This window comes from Neoarius graeffei, chromosome 2 (genome assembly GCF_027579695.1).
Source record: "Neoarius graeffei isolate fNeoGra1 chromosome 2, fNeoGra1.pri, whole genome shotgun sequence".
NCBI classification, from domain to species: Eukaryota; Metazoa; Chordata; class Actinopteri; order Siluriformes; family Ariidae; genus Neoarius; species Neoarius graeffei.
The window spans coordinates 97,924,463-97,939,630 of NC_083570.1; the positions used below are offsets into that span (position 1 = coordinate 97,924,463).

Consider the following 15,168-nt stretch of genomic DNA (forward strand, 5'->3'; position numbering starts at 1 on the left):
TTCTCTACGTTTTGGCCTGTCATCCACATGAAAACACATCAAAAACGAATATTTAAAAAAAACTCCGGGCAAAGTGAAGATTTTTGAAAACTCCGTGTATGCCTTTTCGTGTAGACAGAGATAACCGGAGGTTTGCGTTTTAGAACGTCACAATCTGCGCCAAAAAAATGACAACAAATCTGCCCTGACGTCAAATGTGCGACCTTTGTTTACTGCAGAAGCCAGATTAAGCAGTAATGGATCGGAGTAGTGCCTTGAAAGCGTTAATTATTGTGCAGGTGCTATTTACATGTTTAATTTTAGAAGTCCAGCTACTGACAAGATTCCCAATCAACGTTTTCTTGCGTCTTTTCAAGTTTATACTCCAAAATTGTGTTTAGAAGCAGTTCTGTCTCCGAGTCTGTCCAGACGAACGAGCTTGGCGCCATGTTTTATGTTTAGGCGGAAGTGACGCCAACAGAGGGCTATTCTGATGTGATTAGGGGGTAGGATTTGGGGAAATAATGCCATCTACAGGTTTGGAATGCTTATGAATGTGATTGAAAACGCAGATGTTCGGTTATGCGTGGAAGGAATTTTTTTCGAAGACGAGGTGGTGTGGATAAAACGTTTTTATAAACGGAGGGGGGGGGGATGTTCAGTTTTAAAAATACCTGGCTACGTGTGTACATGGCCTCTATGTTTCGCGCTGTAGAAAAGGTAATGTGAGTGGAGAGCAGCGACTGGGACTGAATGTTCGGATGCTCGCGGTTAGATTTAGAATAGATGCTAATAATTCCAATTCTAGAATTTTAAACTCGTAGGTTAACCGACTTGAACCGGCTAATGAGGCTCGGTGGTCGGTCAAGATTTTTTTTTTTTTAGTTTTCGCCATCCCTAGTTGCCTCTCTGCTGAGAAGAGTTTAGAAGGCAGAAGGCCATGGCAGTGCATGTTTATGTAGGAAGTGACTGGTTAATCAGTCATCTATCAGATTTTGATTTATAGTAGGAGGGACCAAACATTTATCGCCCTAGACCCTCTCGAAGGCCAATGTGAGCTTAAAAAGTGGCTCTCCTGGACCAATTTGTTTTTTATATGAAAGTCTGTCCCTTTACACACTCATCCAGAAGGGTGATTTTGCACAAGGCCATCTGTCTACAGCAGAATAAAACGCGTGTGGAAAAATCCCAAGGTAGTCTGGAGCCAGATTCGTGACGTGACCTGCGGAAGCGCCAGCAGGCTGCGAGAGCTTTGCACGGTTTCAGTGCACAGCCTGTGTAGACCAAGCGCTCCCATTTCTCTCTCATTGTCCGGTCTTTTGGGAAACGATGAGTACTAATCCCATCAAGATTGGTGTTGCTACACCCTCCTACGATACATCTGTTAACCATTTTAATAATTACGCAATAACGTTGAAAAAATTTGCAGAAAACCTCCAGGTCGTTTTCTCATAAACGAACCAGTGCTGACGTAGGATTCAGAGGGAGGCGTCCCGCACGCGACATCACGAAAATCAACGGACCAATTCGCCTCAATTGGCTTGATTTCAACTGAATTTTTCTGGTATTGCGCAAGGTAAAAAATTGCACAGAATGCAGTGTTACAGATATTTGACCAAAGTTCAATATAAAATAGGAGAATTACACTGATCTTGCTCCTGAATTTACCCGTGATATGCACTTTAACCGTGAATCGACACTGTCAGTGCAGCAGTGAAGTCACCTTCCAGCTGGTGTAGCTTTCATCAGTAGTGTTAGCAAATGCTAATAAAGCGGTCAAGCCAGTGCTATCTATCGAGATCAAGTAGCACAGGCTAACGACCGAGAAACTAAGGCTACATCCACACGACAACGAGATTTTTTAAATATCGCGTCCACATGGGCAACGGATCAGTAAAATATCAGGTTCATATGGCAACGCAACGCTTGCTGAAAACGATGCAATACACATGCCACACCTCTACGTGCGCTGTAAGACGGTCCCATCGGAGACACCAGAACAATAGAAGTAGACGCATGCGCATAACTGCGCATGCGCACAGTGACTATCCCGGTCACATGCACACACTTTCTCACTCCCTATCCTATGGATATAGTCCCTTTAAATCACATGCTCGTTTTTTGAATGGAGACGCGGAAAGAGGAATGAACGGGGGTAGATGGAAGCCGGTACGCCAACATTCTGATGTCCTCCAGAAATCTTTAATGGTCCGGAATAAATTGAATGCTACACGTTGATGGATTACTTTGTTCTTCTACGCCCTTTTTGAGGAATGTATTGTCGGACTTAAACCAACATCTGAAGAGGTGAGATCGCTCCTTTTTTCCCCCCTATTTTTGCTGGCGGGATTGACTCTGCCCTAAGGGCTATTCTCTCTCTCTCTCTCTCTCTCTGCACCATTACACAATAAATATTCACAGTGAAAATATTTTGTAAGCGCGTTTCATGAACCAAGTTATAGGATTTGTTGACAACTCGCATCGAGTTCGTTACACTTCTACCCGGCGTGAAGCACATGTGGTTGTGATGTCATCGTAAACAAATCCGTTCTACTCATCCAGACGACTTCGCAACGGCTCCGTTGCCAGATTTTTTCACTCTGGAACCCGTTCTCAAAAGATTTCGTTTTGGGGCACCCAAAACGCCGGTGCCGTGTGGACGCCAGGCCGAAACGATAAACAATTTTATCAGATTCACCTGAATCCGTTGCCGTGTGGACAGGGCCTAAGATTTCTACACTGTACGCTCCCTACAGTATTTTTCACTCTGACTTAAGGATTCATTTCCCTGTGTAATTTATTTAGTTACTTTTCAAATCAAACATCGACAGCTACACACAACGGAGCGACCTGGCAGCCTGCCGCTAATCCCTTGTAAAATCCTTTACCCTGGTGCTTTTTTTGGTGTCTGGCAAAGTTTTGGCTGAGCTCAAGTCCCAGCTCTAATAGTAACAGTTCGCCACTGCTATACGTTACAAAATGAAAGCGAATCATTTCGCAGCCTGTCAATCAATCAATTTTAAAAACTGATTTAAAGCTACTGAAAACTGAGTGTATTTAATCCTCCAGGCGTACACAAGTGAGTATATGTGAACAATGGTGTGGACACTCACTCTGATGGCCTTGTCTCCATGGTCTCTGTCCATAAAAATCCAGAGCGCCGGCGTTCGTCTCCAAAGGGTCCGGTGTTGGAAAACTCACACTGGACTACAGAAAGGATTATAATAAATATGCATCGTTATGGGCTGTTTCACAATCACGGTATTTTTTTTTCCAGGTCCACAAGTCTTTTAAAAAAAAAAATAAAAAACTCAAACCTCATTTGTGTGTTTGTCGGCTGCCAGACACGGCCTTTTGAAACGGAAATGAACTGCGCAGAATTTCAGAGCTACAGGTCAGATGTGTTACAGGTGTGTTACTTGTGAGGAGAGAACAGTGTATAGTGCATTTCTAAAACTGACCACCTTTCTTACAGCTCACAAGGGCAAGTTATACAAGAGTGCTCCGAGAGCACAATATCCCCCACTGGTAACTCCGCCATAACTCTGGTAAAATGCGACAGAATTGAACGAAATTGTAATGGTGTGTATTCCTGACATACAATGAAGAATCTTGTCAAGTTTCATGAAATTCCTCCAAAAATTGAGAGAGGAGTTGATTTCAGAAGGCGAGTACCCTTCCTGGGACGGACGGACATCGCCATGACATAATCCCCCTTCGGGTCTTTCGGCCAGCGGGGAATAAAAATTGTGAGGGAAGTTGATTTCAGAAAGCAAGCACACCTTGGTGAAATTGCCAAAGTACAAGTTTGTTAATAATTAAGGGCATAACTCTGGGAAAATTTGCCCAAATTAAACGAAATTTCAATATGCATATAACTGTCATATAACAAAGCCTTTTGCCAAGTTTGGTGAAATTCCTCCACAAATTGTGAGAGGAGTTGATTTCAGAAGAATGTACTCCCTCATGAAATTGTCAAAGTACAAGTTATTTAATCAAGGGTCAAAACTCTGGGAAAATTTTCACAAACAAAATTAAATTGCAATATGTGTCTTACCATCGTACAACAAGGCCTTTTGCCAAGCTTCGAGAAATTCGTCCAAAAATTGCGAGAGGAGTTGATGTCGGAAGGAAAACACACCTTCGTGAAATTGTGAAAGTGCAAGGTTGTTAATCAAGGGCCACAACTCTGGGAAAATGCAACCGAACTGAATGAAATTACAATATGCGTACTACCGATATATAACAAGACCTTTTACCAAGTTTGGTGAAATTCCTCCAAAAATTGTGAGAGGAGTTGAGTTCAGAAGGAAAACACTCTCATGAATTTGTCAAAGTATAATTTTGTTAAATCAAGGGCTGTAACTCTGGTAAAATGTGACCAAATTGAACAAAATCACAATATGCATATTACCGACATATAACAAAGAATCCTGCAAAGTTTTGTGAAATTCCTCCAAAAATTGTGAGAGGAGTTGATTTCAGAAAGTGAGTACCCTTCCTGGGACGGACGGACAGACAACGCGACAACATAATCCCCCTTCGGGCCTTTCGGACAGCGGGGGATAACGAAGTGAAAAACTGTTGAAATGCATGTGATATATGTCAAGTACAACTTTTCAACTACTTTGTAGTGATGTTTGTACACGGTGGTGACTGTAATAACAATTGAACTGGTGATTATCCTTGTGGTTTTCAGGAGAGGACACTTTTTGACGGACACGCATTTCAACCACAAGTGAAGCTCTGCTGCAAATGTGTCCCACATCTGTTTCAAGTCCTGATTTTCCCTGCGCAACAACAGAGTATTCTGCTTCAAAAGAGAAATATTTTCTTTAAAAAAAAAATAAAACCATTTAGAACCTCATCATATAGCGAGGGTTTTCCAGAAAGGACATTTCTGACAGACAAAGGATGCTGTCGGAGTTTGCCAAAAAAAAAAGAAAAAAAAATTCCGAGCTTAACCAGTAAAATAAAAGTAGGATTAATGAAATGACCACAAGGTCAAAACTGAGCCTGAATATGACTCTTACAAACATTTATAAAGACCAGCGAGTGGCTTAGTGGTTGGCTTGTCCACCTCTTGATCGGGAGATCACTTGTTCCACTCACGGTCGGGTCGTACCCAAGACCATCATAAAAATGGTACCTACCGCTGTCTGGCAAGGCACGCTGCAACACAGATGCGAGGGTTATGGAAACGGAGGTCGGAGCCGCCCTATGCGCCACACGGCGTGGGAAAGGCTTTGAAATATTTATAAGCCTCTCTCAGAGACATTAGTGCTGTAGGTAGGGCTGGTGTGTCCGTGTAAAAGAACGGTACAAGAAACTCCGGCATATATACTGGACCGAACTGTACGAGTTAGTTTGCGTTATTCAAAAAGACAACCATGATCGTCAAACCGTCCATAAATAGTGTCGTCTTTATCACAAACACAATCATACTGAGTGAGTATTTCACATTAAACAAAACAAATGATGATTTTATTCAAAGTAAATCCGATAAACTTCATTTAAAATAATAAAATGACTCAAAGATCGTAAATACAATAAAGAACCTGAGATTGCTCGAACTGAAAAGTTATTGCCTAATATTATTTTCTGCTTCGTCATTCTGAATCAGTCTTTCCGAAGTGTGTATTTGTCCTTGCGCTGTACTCAGCTCTGCACCTGCAGCATGGATCATCCTTTATCTTGTGTCATGCTGGTCTGGCCAAAGTCATTTTGAATCATGTATTGTACACAGTGAATAGTGAGTTATTCATTCTGCATTAAGGATCATGTTATGAGGTGGTGTGTTTGCTCTGCACCTGCAGCCTGGAACCGATTTGGCTGCAGTCACCCTGAATCATGTATTGTACACGATGAATAGTGTCTTGTTCAATCTGTATTACTTCTTATCATATGTTTTAACCCTTCCTGAATCGTGCATTCGTGTACTGGAAGGCTTGGCCTGGTCTATACAAAATAAGAAGCGCGAGATGTAGTATTGACCAACGGAAAATGTTGATGAGATTATTGAGTAGAAACTGTAGAAAATAAACCTTATGCCTGAAGAGCTATCACTCTGTAGACTGAGTCACTTCTGAAGTTTGATTCAATTAAAAAAAAAAAACTAGATAGAACTCGACGCCAACGGCGTCTATGGGGATGCCTCCGCCCAGTAGACTACACCAGTGATTCCCAACCACTGTGCCGCAGCACATTAGTGTGCCGTGAGAGATCATCAGGTGTACCGTGGCAAATTATCCAATTTCACTTAATTGTTCTGAAAATAGTTATTTATTTACTGCAAATAATTTGTCTTCGTTCGTCTATGCCAGCGACGTATAGTGACAAGCAGAACAATTAAATACTCTTCCACTAGATGGCAGCAGGTAGCTAATTAACCTGTGTATCTACCTATTGCCATTCAAACAATAGAATTAGTAATGCTTCGGGTGTGACAGCGGTGATAGCGATGGATAAATATTTGAAAAGAAAAAAAGTACAATCCAAACTGGGTCCTGGAGAAAATTCTGACCCAGATGAAGGCCCTAGTATGAGTAGAGGTCAGAAGAAAGCAAAAAAGGTGATTTTCCACAACCTATCTATGCAAGCTGGGCTTTTCAAGCGTGACTGCTATAAAAACTAAAAAAGGAGAGTGACTCAGAGCTGTTGAGGAAGCTCTTCGTGTGTGTCTTTCTTCAATTCCTGCAAGTATATCAGCTTTGTGTTCAACTAAACAGGCCCGGGTTTCACACTGAGTAAATTGAGACTAGATGATTATATACACACACTTTTTGTGACATTTTTGGTTGGTGGTGTGCCGTGGGATTTTTCGAATGTAAAATATGTGCCGTGGCTCAAGAAAGGTTGGGAAACACTGGACTACACGCCTTATTAAGTTGTGATTTGGGGAGGGACATTTGACCTCACAGTAATCTTTACCTGGTAAAATTACTTTTATTAGCCTTGGAGATACTGTGTTCACAAGGTTCTCGGACAGACATCTGACCTCACAGTGACCTTGACCTTAGACCTTTTGATCTCAAAATCTAATCAGTTCATGTTTGTCCCAAAGCGCACAAATGGTGAAAGTTTGGTGAAATTCCTTTCATTAGCCTTTGAGATATCGCGTTCACAAGGTTTCAGGACGGACGGATGGACGCACGGACAACCCGAAAACATAATGCCTCCTGCGCCTTACAGTGGCGGAGGCAAAAAGGGGGGGGGGGTTATACTTTTCTGCAAATCCTTTACCTTTTTTTTTTGTGAGCAAGTTTCCATGACACCACCACTAAATTCTACACAATTACATGCCTGACAAATAGATCCAACGACCAAAACAGAAACAGTGCGTGTTTATGTTCGGCATTTATTTATACAAGTAGTCATGTAAACAACGTGACAGAATATAAACCTTGGATTAAAGCTATTAGTTCGAGCAATTTCTTTATTGTCTTTACTGTAATTATGATCTTTCGTAAGTCATTTTATTACTTGAAATGAAGTTTATTATATTTAATGGATTTCATCCCGATTATTCGGCGCATACGTACATGTGCACAAAGCAAAACAGAACCGTTCCTCTGCTTTTGAGATGATTATTTCCAGTAGAATGTCTGGCCACCAGACACACCAGACAAGATTTGAAGCTGACACTTGGGATTTGATTTAACAACAATAACTAGTGATGCTGAAACAGCCATACACTGAACCAACTTACAAAAAACAAACATGGTGGATTAAAAATTGTTTCCCCTGGAGGGATGAATAAACAAATAAGTGCTATGTTTATGGCAGTGTCTCAGGGTGAGAATAAATCACATGATGTTTGAAGACATTTCTACAAGACAATGCTTTCAGGAGCAGCTTTAAAAACTCAAGAGATTAATGCCCTGGTTTAGAAGCAAATTCTCTTATTGCTCAACTGAGAAGCACTGAAGAATGAGAATGCTGTGTCACAGTGAGCTAGCTGGAGTGGAAAGGAATGCGAGTGTATGATAAGAGAGAGAGAGAGAGAGAGAGAGAGAGAGAGAGAGAGTGTGTGTGTGTGTGTGTGTGTGTGTGTGTGGTGTCACTACCTCATGGCTACAGAGCTGGGTGGCTTGCTGTTTGCGCTCCTGGGCGTAACACGCAGCCTGCTGGTAGTAAAAGCCAGGGTTCTGCGTTTGAATCGCTGTGAGGCCCAGTTTAATCGCCTCATCAAACAGATCACCAAATGCCTGGAACCTGCAAAAAGACAGGGAAGAGAGAAGGGGATAAGAAAGAAAGAAAGAAAGAAAGAAAGAAAGAAAGAAAGAAAGAAAGAAAGAAAGAGATAAGAGAAAAGAAAAAGAAAGAAAAGATAAGAAAAAAGGGGGATAAGAAAAAGAAAGAAGGGGAAGAAAGGGGGGAAGAAAAAGAAAGGAGAAGGAAGGAAGGAAGGAAAAGAAAGAAAGAAAGAAAGAAAGAAAGAAAGAAAGAAAGAAAGAAAGAAAGAAAGAAAGAAAGAAAGAAAGAAAGAAAGAAAGAAAGGAGATAAGAGAAAAGAAAAAAGAAAGGGGAAGAAAGGGGGGAAGAAAAAGAAAGGAGAAAGAAAGAAAGAAAGAAAGAAAGAAAGAAAGAAAGAAAGAAAGAAAGAAAGGGATAAGAAAGAAGAAAAAAGAAAGAAAGAAAGAAAGAAAGAAAGAAAGAGATAAGAAAGAAGAAAAAAGAAAGAAAAAGAAAGAAAGAAAGAGATAAGAGAAAAGAAAAAGAAAGAAAAGATAAGAAAAAAGGGGGATAAGAAAAAGAAAGAAGGGGAAGAAAGGGGGGAAGAAAAAGAAAGGAGAAGGAAGGAAGGAAGGAAAAGAAAGAAAGAAAGAAAGAAAGAAAGAAAGAAAGAAAGAAAGAAAGAAAGAAAGAAAGAAAGGAGATAAGAGAAAAGAAAAAAGAAAGGGGAAGAAAGGGGGGAAGAAAAAGAAAGGAGAAAGAAAGAAAGAAAGAAAGAAAGAAAGAAAGAAAGAAAGAAAGGAGATAAGAGAAAAGAAAAAAGAAAGGGGAAGAAAGGGGGGAAGAAAAAGAAAGGAGAAAGAAAGAAAGAAAGAAAGAAAGAAGAAAAAAGAAAGAAAGAAAGAAAGAAAGAAAGAAAGAAAGAGATAAGAAAGAAGAAAAAAGAAAGAAAAAGAAAGAAAGAAAGAGATAAGAAAGAAGAAAAAAGAAAGAAAAAGAAAGAAAGAAAGAGATAAGAGAAAAGAAAAAGAAAGAAAAGATAAGAAAAAAGGGGGATAAGAAAAAGAAAGAAGGGGAAGAAAGGGGGGAAGAAAAAGAAAGGAGAAGGAAGGAAGGAAGGAAAAGAAAGAAAGAAAGAAAGAAAGAAAGAAAGAAAGAAAGAAAGAAAGAAAGAAAGAAAGAAAGAAAGAAAGGAGATAAGAGAAAAGAAAAAAGAAAGGGGAAGAAAGGGGGGAAGAAAAAGAAAGGAGAAAGAAAGAAAGAAAGAAAGAAAGAAAGAAAGAAAGAAAGAAAGAAAGGGATAAGAGAAAAGAAAAAGAAAAGATAAGAAAAAAGGGGGATAAGAAAAAGAAAGAAGGGGAAGAAAGGGGGGAAGAAAAAGAAAGGAGAAGGAAGGAAGGAAGGAAGGAAGGAAGGAGAAGGAAGGAAGGAAGGAAAAGAAAGAAGAAAGAAAGAAAGAAAGAAAGAAAGAAAGAAAGAAAGAAAGAAAGAAAGAAAGGAGATAAGAGAAAAGAAAAAAGAAAGGGGAAGAAAGGGGGGAAGAAAAAGAAAGGAGAAAGAAAGAAAGAAAGAAAGAAAGAAAGAAAGAAAGAAAGAAGAAAAAGAAAGAAAAAGAAAGAAAGAAAGAAAGAGATAAGAAAGAAGAAAAAGGGGGAAGAAAAAAGAAAGAAAAAGAAAGAAAGAAAGAAAGAAAGAGATAAGAGAAAAGAAAAAGAAAGAAAAGATAAGAAAAAAGGGGGATAAGAAAAAGAAAGAAGGGGAAGAAAGGGGGGAAGAGGGGATAAGAAAAAGAAAGAAGGGGAAGAAAGGGGGGAAGAAAAAGAAAGGAGAAGGAAGGAAGGAAGGAAGAAAAGAAAGAAAGAAAGAAAGAAAGAAAGAAAGAAAGAAAGAAAGAAAGAAAGAAAGAAAGAAAGAAAGAAAGGAGATAAGAGAAAAGAAAAAAGAAAGGGGAAGAAAGGGGGGAAGAAAAGAAAGGAGAAAGAAAGAAAGAAAGAAAGAAAGAAAGAAAGAAAGGGATAAGAAAGAAGAAAAAAGAAAGAAAAAGAAAGAAAGAAAGAGATAAGAAAGAAGAAAAAAGAAAGAAAGAAAGAAAGAAAGAAAGAAAGAAAGAAAGAAAGAAAGAAAGAAAGAGAAAAGAAAAAGAAAGAAAAGATAAGAAAAAAGGGGGATAAGAAAAAGAAAGAAGGGGAAGAAAGGGGGGAAGAAAAAGAAAGGAGAAGGAAGGAAGGAAGGAAAAGAAAGAAAGAAAGAAAGAAAGAAAGAAAGAAAGAAAGAAAGAAAGAAAGGAGATAAGAGAAAAGAAAAAAGAAAGGGGAAGAAAGGGGGGAAGAAAAAGAAAGGAGAAAGAAAGAAAGAAAGAAAGAAAGAAAGAAAGAAAGAAAGAAAGAAAGAAAGGGATAAGAAAGAAGAAAAAAGAAAGAAAGAAAGAAAGAAAGAAAGAAAGAAAGAAAGAAAGAAAGAGATAAGAAAGAAGAAAAAAGGGGGAAGAAAAAAGAAAGAAAAAGAAAGAAAGAAAGAAAGAAAGAAAGAAAGAAAGAGATAAGAGAAAAGAAAAAGAAAGAAAAGATAAGAAAAAAGGGGGATAAGAAAAAGAAAGAAGGGGAAGAAAGGGGGGAAGAAAAAGAAAGGAGAAGGAAGGAAGGAAGGAAGGAAGGAAGGAAGGAAAAGAAAGAAAGAAAGAAAGAAAGAAAGAAAGAAAGAGGGATAAGAAAAAGAAAGAAGAGATAAGAAAAAAGGGGGATAAGAAAAAGAAAAAAGAAAGGGGAAGAAAGGGGGGAAGAAAAAGAAAGAAAGAAAGAAAGAAAGAAAGAAAGAAAGAAAGAAAGAAAGAAAGAAAGAAAGAGGGATAAGAAAGAAAGAAAGAAAGAAAGAAAGAAAGAAAAAGAGGGATAAGAAAGAAAGAAAGAAAGAAAGAAAGAAAGAAAAAGAGGGATAAGAAAGAAAGAAAAAAAGAAAGAAAGAAAGAAAGAAAGAGGGATAAGAAAAAGAAAGAAAGAAAGAAAGAAAGAAAGAAAGAAAGAAAGAAAGAAAGAAAGAAAGAAAGAGATAAGAAAAAAGGGGGATAAGAAAAAGAAAAAAGAAAGGGGAAGAAAGGGGGGAAGAAAAAGAAAGAAAGAAAGAAAGAAAGAAAGAAAGAAAGAAAGAAAGAAAGAAAGAAAGAGGGATAAGAAAGAAAGAAAGAAAGAAAGAAAGAAAGAAAAAGAGGGATAAGAAAGAAAGAAAGAAAGAAAGAAAGAAAGAAAAAGAGGGATAAGAAAGAAAGAAAAAAAGAAAGAAAGAAAGAAAGAAAGAGGGATAAGAAAAAGAAAGAAAGAAAGAAAGAAAGAAAGAAAGAAAGAAAGAGATAAGAAAAAAGGGGGATAAGAAAAAGAAAAAAGAAAGGGGAAGAAAGGGGGGAAGAAAAAGAAAGAAAGAAAGAAAGAAAGAAAGAAAGAAAGAAAGAGGGATAAGAAAGAAAGAAAGAAAGAAAGAAAGAAAGAAAGAAAAAGAGGGATAAGAAAGAAAGAAAGAAAGAAAGAAAGAAAGAAAAAGAGGGATAAGAAAGAAAGAAAAAAAGAAAGAAAGAGGGATAAGAAAGAAAGAGAAAGAAAGAAAGAAAGAAAGAAAGAAAGAAAGAAAGAAAGAAAGGGATAAGAGAAAAGAAAAAGAAAAGAAAAAAGGGGGATAAGAAAAAGAAAGAAGGGGAAGAAAGGGGGGAAGAAAAAGAAAGGAGAAGGAAGGAAGGAAGGAAAAGAAAGAAAGAAAGAAAGAAAGAAAGAAAGAAAGAAAGAAAGAAAGAAAGAAAGAAAAAAGGGGGAAGAAAAAAGAAAGAAAAAGAAAGAAAGGGAAGAAAAAGAAAGGAAAAAGGGGAAGAAAGAAAGAAAGAAAGAAGATAAGAAAAGAAAAAAGCAGATAAGAAAGAAGAAAAAAGAAAAAGTGAGCGAGTGCAGGTTGGTCTGTGGGTGATGTAGAAAACTCACTGGTGAGCCACAAAAGGAAAAACAGCCATTTTGTTTATAAAGGGAGAAATAAAACCTCTTATAACCTCCATTATAACTCAGGCTTATGAACTACAGTCCGTGTGCGCGCGCGTGGGGACAAATCAACCACACCCACCCGCCCCTCAGGGAAACCTTACCTTCATCAGAAACAATCAGTCTGACATTAAACACCACCTCAACACTGCAGTGCATCATATGCACCCATTGCGCTCACCAAGTTCTTAGCTGCTCTTGTTGCTGCTGCTACAGACAAACAAATTTGTTGGTATCTTTCCACCAAAAAAAAGGGAAAAAGAAAAAAAAAAACACCCACAACCATCTCTGACATAATTTGAAACTGACAACAGTTAATGGCATCTTCTTCCTCTTTGTCCAGCACTGTTGCCAGGTTCGGGGCCCATGTGGACCCCACTGATCCACAGGTCATATTAATTGGAGCATAGTTTTACGCCTGATGTGCTTCTTGCCGCAACTGTTCCATTCCCGGGTTGGGAAACAGCCATTCACACACGTTCGCACCTCAGGGCAATTTAGAGGAGCCAATTAGACTAACCGCATGTCTTTGGACTGTGGGGGAAACCGGAGCACCCAGAGGAAACCAACACAGATACGGGGAGAACATGCAAACTCCACACAGAAAGGCCCCTGTCGGACACTGGGCTCGAACCCAGAACCTTCTTGTTGTAACCACTACACCACCGTGCCACTGACAAAAGTTAATGGCATCCATCATTGTTTATTCCATGTTTAAAACAAATCAGACTTTGCATTTGATTTTTGATTCAGCTGAATATTTTGCATACCAAAAGAAATGAAAATGGCATGGACAAAAATGATGGGACCCTTAACTTAGTTTGTTGCACAACCTTTAGCAGCAATCACTGCTAACTAGCGGTCTCTGTAGCCCTCAATGAGACTTCTGAATCGGTCAACATGTAGCTTGGCCCACTCTTCCTGAACAAACTGCTCTAGCTGCCTGAGGTTTGAAGGGTGCCTTCTTCACACTACATGGTTCAGCTCTTTCCAGAGATGTTTGATAGGATTCAGATCAGGGCTCATTCACAGAAGGCCACTTCAGAATAGTCCTACGTTTTGCTCTTCACCATTCTTGAGTGCTTTTAGCTGGGCGTTTGGGCTCTTGATCCTGTTGGAGGACCTATGACCTGAGACTGACCTTTTGGACACTGGGTAGTACGTTTCACTCCAGAATACCTTGATAGTCTTGAGATTTCATCGTGCCCTGCACAGGTTCAAGGCACCCCGTGCCACAGCAAAGCAGCCCCAAATCATAACCAAGCCTCCTCCGTTTTTCATAGTAGGTACTGTGTTCTTTTCTTTGAAAGCTTCATTTTTTCTTCTGTGGGTGATGCGAATTCCCAATTGGGAAGTTTCACATGACATCATCATAACTGTTTACACGGCCATATTGCCAGACGAGCTTTGTTTGACAACAGGGGTGTTCACACGGCAACTTTTACTCCGGTGTAGCACCAGGGCTGCCCCGGTAGAGCGTTCACACGGTACAAAGTTATACCGGTGTAGCCCCTGAAAGCTGCTTAAACCGGTGCAAATCTAACCCTGCTCGGGAGGTGGTTTAAGAAATTTACTCTGGAGTAAATGCTAGTTTGCGGGGCAGCACCGATATAAAATGGGACGTCTGAACGCTACAGGGGTAGACTCGCTACGCGTGAGGAGAGTTGATTACATACGTAGCCAGTTTCCATAGGGTGATCGCGACCTGTTTTTCAACGCTGATCGGCACTCGCATGACAGTCGTTACACGTGAGGGGGATGGACGAAGCTTAGCGCACAAATATCCGAATGCTTCCTTGCTCATTCTGAAGTTTGATATCCAGTCTGAATGAGTAAACGATCCGTTGACAATTCTCTCCCACCAAACAGAACTGCGCATCTTCATCCACGTTGTTTTCCAAGCGCTTGGCGATGCCATGACAACCGTCCACATGGCCATGAACGACACGAAGTTGTCGATTTGTTGCCGAATGAATTGTAGAATGCGTTGTTTTCGTGCTCTCTTGTAGTTGCGCAACCTTTCCTTTCTCTCTTTTACCCTTTTACGGTGTCTGATAGACCACAACGTAAAAAGTTTGTCTGGAGAAGTATAAACCATGGTTTTTCGATATATCAATCACAAACAAGGCGGGAAAAGGAAGTACATTTTCACGCATGCGCATATTTCATTTCCGCATTATTACTATCGTATAGCACGGTCGCAAAAACTGCCGTGTGAACGCAAGTGGGGCTGCACCGGTGCTAACACGCTTCTCTCTAGTAAGCAGGTTTGTGACGTGTGAACGCTCCACAAAATTTACACCGGTGTATATCGCAACAAAATACATCGGTGTAGCATCGATGCAAATATGTGCCATGTGAACACCCCTACTGACTGGCACAAGCGTACCTGAGCGACTGTAAACCCAATTCAGTCAACATCTGCAGACAAACTTGTAGAAGTTGCATGTAAAAGAACAATGCCAGAGACCATAATAACAGATGTGGAGGTAAGCCTGGTTTAACTTTCCACCACTTCCCAGCGAGCCCAGAAGTTAGTTACAAGTTAGTTAGTTATGGCCGGGTTCTTGCCCGAACTGATAATCGCATCATCAGTTTTTCTCTGGCTAATCAGACACAAGGTACGCCACCACTCTTGCCGGAGCAGTTGGGGGTTAGGTGCTTTGCTCAATGGCACTTGAGCCAGTCCTGCTGGTTCAGGGAATTGAACCAGTGACCTTTTGGTCCCAAAGCTGTTTCTCTAACCATTTGGCCGCAGCTTTCCCCGTAGTGCTTTTGGATGCAATAACAGACGTGGAGAGAAGCCTGGTTTAACTTTCCACCGCTTCCTGGCAAATCCAGAAAGACGAGAAAAATGGCAAGCTGCAGGTAAACAGGAAGACTGGATGCCAAGAAAGCATTCCCATGTGCATGTGTGTGGAGAACATTTTATATCAAGTTAGTTCTCCCAACACTTTTTATAGCTCAAGGCCATTCAGTTCTAAAAATCCCAGAGACTGCA

The 15,168-nt window shown here is 39.9% G+C and overlaps 1 protein-coding gene and 1 pseudogene across 1 annotated transcript in view; one reads left to right on the forward strand and one right to left on the reverse strand.

The window, feature by feature from the left end:
* trappc11 (trafficking protein particle complex subunit 11) overlaps positions 1–15,168 on the reverse strand; it is a 151,990-nt gene that overhangs the window by 73,956 nt on the left and 62,866 nt on the right. Inside the window, exons 10-11 of the mRNA XM_060915249.1 lie at positions 8,046–8,193; positions 3,093–3,186 (exon numbers count right to left, since the gene is read on the reverse strand). Of these exons, the coding sequence (XP_060771232.1) occupies positions 3,093–3,186; positions 8,046–8,193 (242 nt within the window). The remainder of the gene's footprint in view (positions 1–3,092; positions 3,187–8,045; positions 8,194–15,168) is intronic.
* LOC132875702 (uncharacterized) lies at positions 8,895–11,501 on the forward strand (annotated as a pseudogene).